The following is a 15,554-nucleotide window of genomic DNA, read 5'->3' as shown; positions in this document are numbered from 1 at the left end:
TGGATGCGGAGAGGATGTTTCCACTGATAGGGGAGATTAGAACTAGGGAGCATAATCTTAGAATAAGGGGCCGCCCATTTAAAACTGAGATGAAGAGGAATTTCTTCTGAGGGTTGTGGATCTATGGAATTCACTGCCTCAGAGAGCTGTGGAAGCTGGGACATTGAATAAATTTAAGACAGAGATAGACAGTTTCTTAAACAATAAAAGGAATAAGGGGTTATAGAGAGCAGGCAGGGAAGTGGACCGGAGTCCATGATCAGATCATCCATGATCATATTAAATAGCAGAGTAGGCTCGAGGGGCCGCATGGCCCACTCCTGTTCCTATTTCTTCTGAAAATAAATGCCCATGGGATCCAGGGCAAAGTGGCAAGTTGGATCCAAAATTGGCTGAGAGGCAGGAAACAAAGCATAATGGTTGATGGGTGTTTTTGAGAGTGGAAGGCAGTATCCAGTGGGGTTCCGCAGGGCTCAGTGCTGGGTCCCTTGCTTTTTGTGGTATATATCAATGATCTGGACTTGAATGTTGCAGGTATGATTAAGAAGTTTGAAGATGACACTAAAATAGGCTGTGTGGTTGATAATGAAGAAGAAAACTGCAGACTGCAGGAAGATATCAATGCACTGGTCGGGGGAGGGGGCAGATCAGTGGCAAATGGAATTCAATCTGGATAAGAGAGAAGTAATTTGGGGGAGGTCTAACAAGGTAAGGGAATACACATTAAATGGTATGACACTGAAAAGTGTAGAGGAACAAAGGGACCTTGGAGTGCAGGTCCACAGATCCCTGAAGGTAGCAGGCCAGGTGGATAAGGTGGTTAAGGCGGCATATGGAATACTTGCCTTTAATAGTCGAGGCATGGAATACAAGAGCAAGGAGGTTATGCCTAAACTGTATAGAACACTGCTTAGACTGCAGCTGGAGTACTGCGTGCAGTTCTGGTCACCATATTACAGGAAAGATGTGATTGCACTGGTAAGGGTACAGAGGAGATTTACAAGAATGTTGCCCGGGCTGGAGAATTTTGGCTATGAGGAAAGATTGGAGATGCTGGGTTTATTTTCTTTGGAACAGAGGAGGCTGAGGGAAGACAAGATTGATGTGTATAAAATTATGAGGGGCCTGGATAGAAGGACTCGTTTCCCTTGGCGCGCCAGGGGGGGTGGGGGTGGTTCAACAACCAGGGGCATCCCCAAATTTCTTCACCCAGAGGGTGGTGGGGGTTTGGAACCCACTGCCTGAAAGGGAGGTAAAGGCAGAAATCCTCACCACATTAAAAAAATACTTGGATGTGCACTTAAAAGTGCCGTAAACTACAGGGCTACAGACCAAGAGCTGGAAAGTGGGATTAGGTTGGATTGCTCTTGGTCGGTTGGCACGGACACGATGGGCTGAAATGGCCTCCTTCCATGTTGTAAATTTCTTTGAGCAGAAACCCATATCTCTAAGTCAGGCCTACATGCATTGTTTTCGGAGTGGTACTATGCCTCACCACCGTAGAATAAATACAACAACTTGCTTATATAATGCCTTGGCCATAGAAAAACAACCCAAGATGCTTCACAAGCATAAATAAAAATGGATGCCGAACCGAAGAGAAAGATATTCTGGATCACTAGTCCAAAAGCTTGATTAGTGAGGTGGATATCATAGAATCATAGGGTTCACGTTTCGGCCTGAGTTGCTCCTATTTTTTTGGAGGAACTAGTTTAGAATGGAACATCTTAGAACTTGCAATTCTCAGCATTTAGTTTGCTCCAGTTCTAGTGAGTTAGAATAGTTTCATTTTAGAACAGATTTTTTTTCTCCCAAAAGGGGCATGTCCAGCAAGTTTTGCAAATTTAGGCAGCGAAAACTTACTCCAAGCTAACTTAGAATGGAGTAAGTGTAGATTTTTGTACGCTTAGAAAAACCTTGCTTACACTTATAAATCAGGCGTAGGGAATGAGAGATTGGGGGGGGGGGGGGGGAGGGAGGGAGGGAAGTTTACAAACATTAAACACTTCACTTTTACAAAAAGAGCCATCATCAATAATAAATAATAAATAAAATCAATAAATCAAAAAAATTATAAAAATGTTTAAAAAAAATTCAATAAAAAATTAAGTTTCTACATACCTACTGCAGCACCGGGAGCCCTCCAACCGCATGCTGGGATGGGCCGCCCCAGTGTCTCTCTCTCGTCAGTTCTCTGTGTTTCTGGGGAGTGAGGGAGGCCGAATGGAGAGGGGAGGGGGAAGAGGGGGGCGGGGAGGGGCAGGAGTCAGGCTGAACGAGAGGGAAGCCAGAGTCCCGATCTTCAATGCCCGGGATGCCCATTCAGCCTGGGCTAGGGATGGCGTTCTTCGGGCGCACGTGCAGAGAACCCGGCACTGTTTTCAGCGCCGGGACCAGGCTCCGCTCCCGACTCCTTGTGCTATGCCACGCCGAGGCTGAAGACGTCCTGAGGAGCTCACAGAATCACAAGCTAAGTTTTCAGCGCCCTTTTTATTCCAGAAAGTTGGCGCACCTTATGGAGGTGTGCCGTTTTTACAGAGGGCGGAAACTTGGGCCCATAACCCCCATTTTTGTTCTTAAAACAAAGTACAACTGAAATATAGATAACACATTGATCTATTTGTAAAGGACTTTGTAGTTATGGCAATAAAGTTTGAAAAATGTTACTGTAAATAGTTTCAATGAGTTGTTATTTTGGGAATATGCTTGAAATTTCAAGCATCTTATTCAATGTTTAATAGTAATTTTAGAAAAAAAAATGATGGGTTAACAGCTTCAAAGATGCTTTTTGTTTTTAAAATAGCAGCGTTTTATTATGTAACTGCACTTGCCTTCTCCTCCACGGCAAACGAGCCAAAGGTGGGCAGCGGAAACGCTACAAGGACACCCTCAAAGCCTCCCTGATAAAGTGCAACATCTCCAGACACCTGGGAGTCCCTGGCCCAAGACCACCCTAAGTGGAGGAAGTACATCCGAGAGGGCACTGAGCACTTCAAGTCTCAACGCCGAGAGCATGCAGAAATCAAGCGCAGACAGCGGAAAGAGCGTGCGGCAAACCAGTCCCACCCCCCCTCCCCCCCATCCCTCAACGACTATCTGTCCCACCTGTGAGTCTATGGCTCTCGTATTGGACTGTTCAGCCACCAAAGAACTCATTTCAGGAGTGGAAGCAAGTCTTCCTCAATTCCGAGGGACGGCTGATGATGATTACATAAACTTAAAGATCATTCATAAAGGAAATGAGTGCTTCAAGACTTTAAACTCAAATAATGTGTGTCAACTCTATTGGTTTTTATTGCATGTAGGAACCCACCCTTTGCAAAAGCAGAATTTAAAAATTGCTCTAAAAAAGTTATAAATTTGAAGAGTTTAACGAAGCCCAGGAAAATGGATACTAATATTTGTGGTAGTGCTCTTACCTCCTCAATCTTTGGACATTCAAAATTCCATCCACAAATCTGATTATTGCCAGTAAACATATTCATGGACATCATGCAGATAGTGATCGTAACCGTTCCCACAATCACCTCCCAAGGATGGGAGGCAACAAAAAGTCCATGCATTCGGAACAACCTGGACAGCATTTTTCTTTTTCTTTAATTTAACCTGTTTGGGAGGGTGGAAGAAAAGAATTCGTAAACCTAAAAAAAAAACTGTAAAAATACTATTGCACTGTTGGTACCCAGAGTTAGCTTAATTGTCAATAGATGCACAATATGGTGACATTTCTATAGTTTTTGGAAGGCTATTAAATCCATTTGCTCCATTGGTCAAAAGCTACCTGGACCAACATACCTCCACCAATCTTGCTCCGAATGTGTCACCAGGAAACATGGAAGGATATACCTGCCTTCGAGGAGGTGCAATGGACATTCACTAAATTGATTCCTGGGATGAGAGGGTTGTCCTATGAGGAGAGTCAATTGGGCATATATTCTCTGGAATTTAGGAGAGGTGATCTCATTGAAACATATAAAATTCTTACAGGGCTCAACAGGGTAGAAGCCGAGAGGCTGATTTCCTCTGGCTCAAGAACACCCTGAAAGCCTCCCTGAAAAAGTGCAACATCCCCACTGACACCTGGGAGTCCCTGGCCAAAGACCGCCCCAAGTGGAGAAAATGCATCCGGGAGGGTGCCGTGCAGTCTCATCGCTGAGAGCATGTAGAAATCAAGCGCAGGCAGCGGAAAGAGCGTGTGGCAAACCTGTCCCACCCACCCTTTCCCTCAACGACTATCTGACTGGGACTGTGGTTCTCGTATTGGACTGTTCAACCACCTAAGGACTCGTTTTTAAAGAGTGGAAGCAAGTTTCTCTCAATTCCGAGGGACTGCCTATGATGATGAGTAAATGAAAACCAAACAATCCATGTTTTAGTGACTTTTTCACTGACTAGCAGCAGGTACTAAGATAATTACTGAATGTTGCATCACATAAAAAGGGCAAAGTTACATCTTAAGAGTTTAAAGTAAATGAACTAAACCACACATAGCACGCAAGCAGTGCACTAGTCAATTTATTTTAATGAAAGGGTTGAATACATTTATTCCATTAGTGAAGGAGACCATACATATCCACATATAATTACATATAACTTACCCACAGTCTAGTTGTGTGCAATATTTTCTTGCATATTACACATCTATCTCACAGCATGCTGTGAAGTAAAGAACTTCAATGAAACATACGACTGCAGTATTGCATAAGCAATGAGTAAGTGGATGACTAACTCCATGTGGTTTTCCTGAATATTGAGCATTTAAACTAAAAAGAGCAACTGGGAAGTGACCATGTTTGATTTTAATCTCCAAGATGCCACATTTTAAACCGAGTGTCCATTTGCCCTTCCAAGCCAACTACACATTTCATCGTCCATTAGAGGGTTATGGGGATCTGGAATTTGCTGCCTGGAAGAGTGGTGGATGCAGAAACCCTCACCACTTTTAAGAGATGGTTGGATGGGCACTTAAAAGTGGTGTAACCTGCAGGGTTACGGATCCCAGAACTGGTAATTGGAATTAGACTGGATGACCTTTTATTGGAAGGCGCAGATATAATAAGTACTGCAGGGAATCGAATACGACCAGGATGATCTCGTGGACGAGTCGGAGAGGAATTTTCCCAGAATTTTTTCTCCCAAAATTGGCCTGGGTTTTTAAATCTGGTTTTTGCCTCTCCCAGATCACATGGCTCCAGTTGGGGTGGAGTGTAGAATGTTTCAGTATAAGGGGTGTCGCAGTTGTGTGAGGCGGACTGGTTGGGCTGGATGCTCTTTGCCTTTCCGTCATTGTTCATAGGTTTATATGTAACCTTTAGGGCTGCTGACCAAGGGCCGTGCGGCTCTTTGTCGGCCGGCGTGGACACGATGGGCCGAAATGGCCTCCTTCTGCGCTGTAAATTTCTATATTTCTATTATACTAGTTTTAATTCTGTTTAGTGCCTATCACTGACTGTATGTAGGTGGCAGCCTGTTGGCACAAGTGTGATCTAATACAATGTTCCACATAACAGTATGACATAAATGTGGACCATAACTTCACGTAGGGCAAGTCCCTACTGGGAGCTTGGTTGATGGGACAGACAGGATACTTTTACACTTCCTTGTACTCTGAGGTCTCTGGAAAACAACCTTCTATAGAGCTGGCCTCCATTAAATTGCACATGCACAGGTAGACTGTGACATTTGATGTTTCCACTTGTGGGGAATACAAAACTAGGGGCCATAAATATAAGATAATCACTAATAAATCTAATAAAGAATTCAGGGAAAAACCTCTTTACCCAAAGAGTGGTTAGAATGTGGAACCTTTCATCATATGGAGTAGTTGAGGCAAATAACATGGATGTCTTTAAGGGGAAACTAGATAAGTACATGAGGGTGTAAGGACTAGAAGGATATGCAGATAGGATTAGAAGTAGGAGGATGGGAGGAGGCTAGTATGCAGCACAAACACTGGCACAGACCAATTGGGCCGAATGGCCTGTTTCCGTGCTGTAAATTCTAAGTCATTCTATAAATCGTAAAATTAGATTTGTTGAACCACTGCATAGCAAAACGAGGAGAATTGATTGTACTTTAAGGATCTGTGTCACAGAAGTTTACAAATTTGCTATATATAGGCATTTGTGGAGCCAGTTTTAAACACCTTGTACAATGAAGCTCTTTGTAAGTGGGCAGACAGGAGCATAGGGCAGTGAACACAAATCAGATTGTATTCAATGACCCATCATTTGTTAGAAATGTTCTAAAATAAAATTGGATGTGAAAATACTTAAAGATAATCTATAAAAAGTACTGATTTACAAAACAACAAATTGTGCATTAAAACTGTAGCCCAGGCCATAAAAAAGTCAAGATGGGAAAACATCAAATTCTGAACAGGATATTTCAAATTCTGAAATCAGCACGTCAGAACCAGACCTTTATTGGCACATCACAGTAGGTCTGAGTGACAACCCAAGATTCTTCACCAGAAAGCACGTCATGTACAATGCATAAATAATGTATTACTTGTTTACGAGCAACATCAGCATTACTGAAGCTCAGAACGCACTTATTTATGCTCAAATATGGGCAGTGTTCATTAAAAGCAACATCTATGCCAGACTTGCTTAGTTTTCATTGCTCCAGGAAAATTCTGTTTTCAACATAGCACCAGCATCATAACATACCCATTCAAAACATTGTACAAGTAGCACAAAACTGTACTTTACAATAATAGAATGTATTATTAGCAAATCTCTGGCAGTATTCATAGTGGAATTGAGGTTATGCTGTTTAGGGGAGAATGCACACCTACAGTGAAAAATGTTAGAAAGAAGTTTGTAAGAGAGTGCCCTAGACTCATCAGTTTTAAGATAATTTCTCGAGACGAGTGTTTTGCTTATGCACTGCATGCAGCTCTATACTCCCCTTCACGGTTGGTTTAATAAATACAAAATAACTTGCATAAACAACCTACCCTAGTAGAAACAGTAGCCCTGGGAGGAAGAGAAAAATAAATCCTAAACATTTATTCGTGTAGTGTCTTTAAAGCTGAAATATTGAAAGAAATTTTGGCTGCTTATGCCTTTGGTTATTTATAAAGTTTGCGGCTGCGCAACAGTACTTGATAGGTATATGTAATGCATCTGTCCTAGGGGGAGTGTTTGCTAGTGCTGTTGGGGAGGATTTAAACTGATATGGCAGGGGGATGGGAACCAATGCAGGGAGACAGAGGGAAACAAAAAGGAGGCAAAAGCAAAAGACAGAAAGGAGATGAGGAAAAGTGGAGGGCAGAGAAACCCAAGGCAAAGAACAAAAAGGGCCACTGTACAGCAAAATTCTAAAAGGACAAAGAGTGTTAAAAGAACAAGCCTGAAGGCTTTGTGTCTTAATGCAAGGAGTATCCGCAATAAAGTGGATGAATTAACTGTGCAAATAGATGTTAACAAATATGATGTGATTGGGATTACGGAGACGTGGCTCCAGGATGATCAGGGATGGGAACTCAACATCCAGGGGTATTCAACATTCAGGAAAGATAGAATAAAAGGAAAAGGAGGTGGGGTAGCATTGCTGGTTAAGGAGCAAATTAAGGCAATAGTTCGGAAGGACATTAGCTTGGATGATGTGGAATCTATATGGGTAGAGCTGCAGAATACCAAAGGACAAAAAACGTTAGTGGGAGTTGTGTACAGACCTCCAAACAGTAGTAGTGATGTTGGGGAGGGCATCAAACAGGAAATTAGGGGTGCGTGCAATAAAGGTGCAGCAGTTATAATGGGTGACTTTAATATACACATAGATTGGGTTAACCAAACTGGAAGCAATACGGTGGAGGAGGATTTCCTGGAGTGCATAAGGGATGGTTTTTTTAGACCAATATGTCGAGGAACCAACTAGGGGGGAGGCCATCTTAGACTGGGTGTTGTGTAATGAGAGAGGATTAATTAGCAATCTCGTTGTGCGAGGCCCCTTGGGGAAGAGTGACCATAATATGGTGGAATTCTGCATTAGGATGGAGAATGAAACAGTTAATTCAGAGACCATGGTCCAGAACTTAAAGAAGGGTAACTTTGAAGGTATGAGGCGTGAATTGGCTAGGATAGATTGGCGAATGATACTGAAGGGGTTGACTGTGGATGGGCAATGGCAGACATGTAGAGACCGCATGAATGAACTACAACAATTGTACATTCCTGTCTGTCATAAAAATAAAAAAGGGAAGGTGGCTCAACCGTGGCTATCAAGGGAAATCAGGGATAGCATTAAAGCCAAGGAAGTGGCATACAAATTGGCCAGAAATAGCAGAGAACCCGGGGACTGGGAGAAATTTAGAACTCAGCAGAGGAGGACAAAGGGTTTGATTAGGGCAGGGAAAATGGAGTACGAGAAGAAGCTTGCAGGGAACATTAAGACGGATTGCAAAAGTTTCTATAGATATGTAAAGAGAAAAAGGTTAGTAAAGACAAACGTAGGTCCCCTGCAGTCAGAATCAGGGGAAGTCATAACGGGGAACAAAGAAATGGCGGACCAATTGAACAAGTACTTTGGTTCGGTATTCACTGAGGAGGACACAAACAACCTTCCGGATATAAAAGGGGTCGGAGGGTCTAGTAAGGAGGAGGAACTGAGGGAAATCCTTATTAGCCGGGAAATTGTGTTGGGGAAATTGATGGGATTGAAGGCCGATAAATCCCCAGGGCCTGATGGACTGCATCCCAGAGTACTTAAGGAGGTGGCCTTGGAAATAGTGGATGCATTGACAGTCATTTTCCAACATTCCATTGACTCTGGATCAGTTCCTATGGAGTGGAGGGTAGCCAATGTAACCCCACTTTTTAAAAAAGGAGGGAGAGAGAAAACAGGGAATTACAGACCGGTCAGCCTGACATCGGTAGTGGGTAAAATGATGGAATCAATTATTAAGGATGTCATCGCAGTGCATTTGGAAAGAGGTAATATGATAGGTCCAAGTCAGCATGGATTTGTGAAAGGGAAATCATGCTTGACAAATCTTCTGGAATTTTTTGAGGATGTTTCCAGTAGAGTGGACAAGGGAGAACCAGTTGATGTGGTATATTTGGACTTGCAGAAGGCTTTCGACAAGGTCCCACACAAGAGATTAATGTGCAAAGTTAAAGCACATGGGATTGGGGCTAGCGTGCTGATATGGATTGAGAACTGGTTGTCAGACAGGAAGCAAAGAGTAGGAGTAAATGGGGACTTTTCAGAATGGCAGGCAGTGACTAGTGGGGTACCGCAAGGTTCTGTGCTGGGGCCCCAGCTGTTTACACTGTACATTAATGATTTAGACGAAGGGATTAAATGTAGTATCTCCAAATTTGCGGATGACACTAAGTTGGGTGGCAGTGTGAGCTGCAAGGAGGATTCTATGAGGCTGCAGAGCGACTTGGATAGGTTAGGTGAGTGGGCAAATGCATGGCAGATGAAGTATAATGTGGATAAATGTGAGGTTATCCACTTTGGTGGTAAAAACAGAGAGACAGACTATTATCTGAATGGTGACAGATTAGGAAAAGGGCAGGTGCAAAGAGACCTGGGTGTCATGGTACATCAGTCATTGAAGGTTGGCATGCAGGTACAGCAAATTTGGAGATACTACATTTAATCCCCTCGTCAAAAGCTTTCTGGAAATCCAAATACATAACATCGATTGGTTCCCCTTTATCCACCCTGCTTGCTATATCCTCAAAGAACTCCAGCAAATTTGTCAAACATGATTTCCCTTTCATAAAATCATGCTGGCTTTACTTGACTGCATTATGATTTTCTAAATGTCCTGCTACCACTTCCTTAATAATGGACTCCAGCATTTTCCCAATGACAGATGTTAGGCTAACTTGTCTATAGTTTCCTGCTTTCCATCTCCCTCCTTTCTTAAATAGGGGCGTTAAGTTTGCGGTTTTCCAGTCTGCTGGGACCTCTCCAGAATCTAACGAATTTTGGTAGATTGCAACCATTTCTTTTAAGACCACCTAGGATGCAGGCCATCAGGTCCAGGGGACTTGTCCATCTTTAGTCCCATTAGTTTGCCTAGTACTTTTTCTCTAGTGATAGTTTTGTTCCCCCCCCCCTCCAATAGCCCCTTGATTATCAATTACTGGGATGCTTTTGTGTCTTCTACCGTGAAGACTGATACAAAATATTTGTTCAAAGTCTCCGCCATTATTAATTTCCCAGTCTCATCCTCGAAGGGATCAATGTTTACTTTAGCTACTTTGTTTCCTTTTTATATACTTGTAGAAACTCGTACTGTCTGTTTTTATTTTTCTTGCTGGTTTACTATCTTCTCTCTATCTTTATAATTTTTGAGTCATCCTTTGCTGGTTTCTAAAAATTTCCCAATCCTCTGGCCTTCCACTGTTCTTCACAACATTGTATGCCTGTTTTCAAAAAGTAAACATATAACCTACTTTTACCAGTGTAAGAGTTTTAAAATAGAAAAATTAAATATTACTTATTTTTCTATTAAAAACCCTGTCGATGAAGGCAAGTTTATTTTTAATTTCAAAAATATTTTTTTCTCCAAGACATTTAATTTAATCCAATTTCTATTAACTTTAAAAAGAAGTGTTTTAAAAAAAAATTGTCAGTGTTATTTGACTTTAGGGGTATTCTCATTGATAAGTAATGAGCTCCCATTACACTGAGAATACATTGTGATTGGTGGTCCAGGCCCACGTAACCCCAGGATACGTATACGCTCCTGGAAGACATGGGCCCGTACACCAGACTGCGCAACTAGACCTCGGAGCACAATTTTACATTCTTCCGGGACCACCAGGTATTTTCGTTAAAAAAATTCTGGCCGGAGGCATCCGCCCGCAATTTTCGGGCCAGTAAATATGCCTTATACAAGTTTCAGTTTGTACAGTAATCCTAAAATCTTGTTAATGTGGGGAAAAGCACCCTTGCACTCGCACTCGAGAATTCAAACTGCAGCTTCCTGGAAATTGTAACTCCCAATAGCATTGGGTAAAATACAAATAGCAGCCCCAGGCATACAAGTAAATATTAAAACAAAGATTAATTGCTTAGGCAAGTTCAATCAGGTTATCGTGAAATGTGTATTTATGTTTTTGTTGGAAAATTTTTATGTCGAGTGTGTAGTTGGCGAGCTTAGGGGAATGCAATTTTTTTGGTTGGAACAATTTGATTGCAAGAATCTAGCAAAAGGTGAACCATTCAGGATTATTTTCTTAACTCCGTCATTTCTCGTTCATAGTTTCCTAGCCACTTTCTTCACTTTTGATTCATATGTACCCCATCTCCTCCATTCTAACTCATTACATGAAGGATACAAGAGCATGGAAAATTTGCAGCACAGATCAATCAGGATATTATTGGGGAAGCAAGGTTACAGTTGTGAAAGAAGTCAGAGCTTTTTTTCCATTGAAGCAAAGTTGAAGTCTTCAAAATTCTAAACAAATTAGATTGTTTTCACTGATTGGAGAGACAGTCGCAAGGGCACAAATGTCAGATAATCACTAAAGGATTAAAGGATGTTAGAAAAAAATCTCTTTACACAAAGGGTGGTTAGAATATGAAATTCTCTGCCATGTCAGTTGCTGAACTAGAATCCATACATTATTTTAAAAAGGAAATTAGATAATTGTTTGAAAAAGGAATACTATGGGAATCATGGAGAAATACATCAGCAAACTTCATGGGCCAAATGAACTATGGATAAACAACTGCCATGGTCATTTGAAATGTGTTCAAGAAAATAAGCAATGTATTCACTATGAATTTAACAGCAAGATATATAGAGAACATTATTGAAGGGCATGGTAGTTTACAAAATCAATTTTGGCACAAATCTTATGCTGTGGTGTTATAAAAATATAATATACATACACTTCAGGCAGTATTTCCTAAAACCCAAGAAAATGATCCAGTTACACCAAGTTATTATACCAACAGCATCGAGGAATGTGGAATTTGATGTACTTGAGCAATGCTCCTCAACAAAGTTTAATTTAAAAGATACTGAAAATCTAACCTTGAGTTGTAAATGAGGAATTTGTGTCAAGTATTAAAATTTATTTTTTAAATTATGCACATTGTACAGGTAATTTTAAAAACAGAAAAACCTTTCACGACAGCTTTCATTCACTTTTTTAAAAATTGGCAGTAGTACCAATTTTTATTGGCAGGGAAAACATAGGCACTCTTTATGCACCAGCCAACAGCAAAAGTAGAAATTCCAATCTTCCATTTCAGGAATCCCCCAAGAGACATGTTTGATACCTCACTCACACAAATATTTGGAGAAAGTAGTATGAATGCAAGTGAAAATAATCCAAATTTTATTTACAACTGCAGTAATTAAACAGTATAGCACTGAATCCCTGATTGGGCCATTTATCCATATGTATGTGGCAATAAAGGCAGGGACAGATAAAGAAAACAAAAATTAGAAGGAAAGTGAAACCAGAGCAGGGTTACTTGATATTCTGGGTAATATTCTGCTGAAATCCTAGCGCCAACCATACACTTGATGCAGCATCACATAGAATGAGAGAACTGTATTGAAGGAAATTATAAAGAAACATTTTTGCTAATCACAGGCCAGCATTAATACATGACATGAGAATTTAATGAAAGTCATGCAAGTTATTCCAATCATTAATGGGGTCAATATGTTCCTATATTGATCAGTAAAGCTTATACAGGTATAGATCAAGTCCTTTATTCTTTACACTGCAAGCTCCAAGTTATGATGCAAATAGAGATACAGATTAAGTTCTTTTCTCAGGGTGTAGCAAAGCACGTCAGTTACAGAATGGTGTTGAAAGAGGCCTGAGGGAGACTCAATTGCCTACTCTATGTTGGTTGGAGCAGGGGTGCGCCAAGAAACGTGATTTAATGAAATCTGATGTATCCTTATATCTTTGAACTAGTTTCAAATGGCAGCTTTTCTAAAATAAAAATCATTTTTAAAGTGGCATTTTATTGAAAGCTACAATACCCAGAATTATTTGGTTTTGTTTGGTAATAACCTTGTTTTGCCCACTCGAAACAATTCTTTAAAAAAAAATTCAAGGGCGCAAAGCAAACCAAGAAAGCAAATGACCATTTAGACACCCAAGAAATAATATCTAGCTTGGATGGCGGATTCACACCAGGTTTAAAATCATTAAAACAAATGTAATTGCATTTTGCGGGTGTTAAAAATAAACAGGCAACAGAGCAGCAGCCAACATATTTGTGCAACGTAGCTACGGTGAAAAAGATACAGTATTCAGCAATACGGGTTTTGAAAACACGTTTTAATATTTAATAGAAAAAATGGGAATAAACTCGATTTGAATTTAAATACAAAGATGATACAGGACGACAACTCGCAAACGGGATCAGCATCAAAGCACTAGGCGTACAGAGTGAAGCCGCCGCCCCTTCCTGGCCGGGGATGCGGATCGTGCAGGGAAGAGATGCACTTGCGCGGTTGCCATGGGCGGCGGGTGATCGCGGCACCGAGGTGGGGGTGGGAGATATTCCCGGGACCCGGGGGGTGGGAGATATTCCCGGGACCCGGGGGGTGGGAGATATTCCCGGGACCCGGGGGTTAATTCACTGGAAACAAACTGCTGCCGATTACATCACAGTAACCGGCTCAAGTCTTTCATCAGGACCTACACCGGGCCTGCTGCCTGCAGCGCTGCCTTAAAACAAAACAGATCCGTTAAAACTACATTTCCAAAACAAAAATCAACGATTTACTCACCTGGGCGTTTAAAAAAATCACAGAAAACAGTTTAAAAACGTCTTAACTCCCCAACTCCCACCCCTTCGCTGTCTCCCCTCGACAGAAGCAGTCTGACTGTGCTCCAAGTGGCTAAAATGGCGAGCGACCATCGCCCGATCTTTCCTTCCGTCTGATTGGCCGAGAGAGCCGAACGTCGACGTCACGTTCCTCCGTATTGGAAGTTCGGCTCATATTCGGGATCTTGCGAGGCCAAGCGCACCAATAGGACCGCAGGTTTGGGTCGGCGCTTGTCCTGATTGGCCTAACACAGACAGACGCAAAAGAACTTGCAACCTGTCTGAATATATTATCATAAGCAGCAATGCGTCTGAATAATTAAGTGATGTCACACAAGCTAAACATTCAGTGATATCGCTCCACCTCGTCACATTTTGTATTCATTGATAGAATGGGGGTACTTGTATACCCCTACCCCATATCAAATCTCAAAATTCTTGTGTATGGCTCAGTAATGCCAACCTCACCGTTTTATAATTCATGCGACAAACTGTTAAAACAACAACTTGCATTAAAAATTATGCGATTTGGTAAGAAATCATGAGTTACTACAAGTTGAACCTCCCTTATCCGGCACCCTTGGCACCTGGCCTGTGCCAAATGTGGGATTTCGCCGGATGAAGGGAGGTCATCGGCCCGAGGGGGGGGGCGGTAGGGGAGGAGGTCGGTGCCCCGAGCGGGCCCGAAGAGTCGACACGGCCCGAGTGGGCCCAGAAGTGTCAGCGGGCCCGAAGAGTCGGCACGGCCCAACCCCCCGGAGGAAGCACTGAGCGGAGGAGCAGACGGCCCGAGGACACGGCCCGCCAGGTTGACTCCCCGGAGGGAGCGCTGTGGGGAGGAGCGGCCGGCCCGAGGACTGTGGCTGCAGGAGTTCCAGCAGGGCGACGAGGAGGAGGCAGCCGATAACCCCGGCATCGAGGTGAAAGATGTACGAATTTTTTTCAATGTATGTTCTGAGACCGAGGAAGGATTTTGACCGGCCGCGTTCTGCGCATGCCCCACCTGGTGGCCAGCAATGGTGCCGGATGAGGGGTGGTGCTGGATAAGGGAGTCCCAGATAAGAGAGGTTCAACCTGTCTTTTTTCGAACATAAACCAATATAGATTTTTCTAAGAATAATCATAGATTAACAGCTGGTTTATACATCATTATCATCATAGCAGTCCCTCAAAATCGAGGAAGATTTGCTTCCACTCTAAAATTGTACAGTCCAATACAGGAATGACAGTCTCTGTCACAGGTGGGACAGATAGTCGTTGAAGGAAAGGGTGGGTGGGGAGTCTGGTTTGCCGCGCGCTTCTTCCGCTGCCTGCTCGTTTGCTGCATGCTCTCGGCGGTGAGACTCGAGGTGCTCAGCACCCTCCCGGATGCTCTTCCTGCACTTAGGGCGGTCTTGGGCTAGAGATTCCCAGGTGCCGGTGGTGATGTTGCACTTTATTAAGGAGGCTTTGAGGGTGTCCTTGAAACGTTTCCTCTGCCCACCTGGGGCTCGCTTGCCTTGTAGGAGTTCCGAATAGAGTGCTTGTTTTGGAAATCTTGTGTCGGACATGCGGACGATGTGACCCGCCCAATGGAGCTGGTCGAGTGTGGTCAGTGCTTTGATACTGGGGATGTTGGCCTGATTGCGAACATGGACATTGGTACGTCTATCCTCCCATTGGATTTTCAGGATCTTGCGGAGGCAGTGTTGGTGGTATTTCTCCAGCGTTTTGAGGTATCTACTGTATATGGTCCATGTCTCTGAGCCATATAGGATGGCCGGTATCACTACAGCCCTGTAGAC

At 42.7% G+C, this 15,554-nt stretch overlaps 1 protein-coding gene across 2 annotated transcripts in view; it reads right to left on the bottom strand.

The window, feature by feature from the left end:
• Nucleotides 1-13,857, bottom strand: part of hmgcra (3-hydroxy-3-methylglutaryl-CoA reductase a) — a 48,368-nt gene extending 34,511 nt beyond the window's left edge. The window contains exons 1-2 of one of the 2 annotated variants that reach the window (XM_070885959.1): nucleotides 13,733-13,857; nucleotides 3,420-3,606 (exon numbers count right to left, since the gene is read on the bottom strand). In XM_070885959.1, the coding sequence (XP_070742060.1) occupies nucleotides 3,420-3,584 (165 nt within the window). In that variant the 5' untranslated portion in view covers nucleotides 3,585-3,606; nucleotides 13,733-13,857. Of the gene's footprint in view, nucleotides 1-3,419; nucleotides 3,607-4,598; nucleotides 4,647-13,732 lie in introns of those variants that run through there. The other variant, XM_070885968.1, reaches the window with a different exon arrangement.
• Between the last annotated feature and the right edge of the window lie 1,697 nt (nucleotides 13,858-15,554).

The sequence above is a fragment of the Pristiophorus japonicus genome, chromosome 1 (genome assembly GCF_044704955.1).
Source record: "Pristiophorus japonicus isolate sPriJap1 chromosome 1, sPriJap1.hap1, whole genome shotgun sequence".
NCBI lineage: Eukaryota > Metazoa > Chordata > Chondrichthyes > Pristiophoridae > Pristiophorus > Pristiophorus japonicus.
This window is presented reverse-complemented; position numbering and strand designations above follow the sequence as displayed.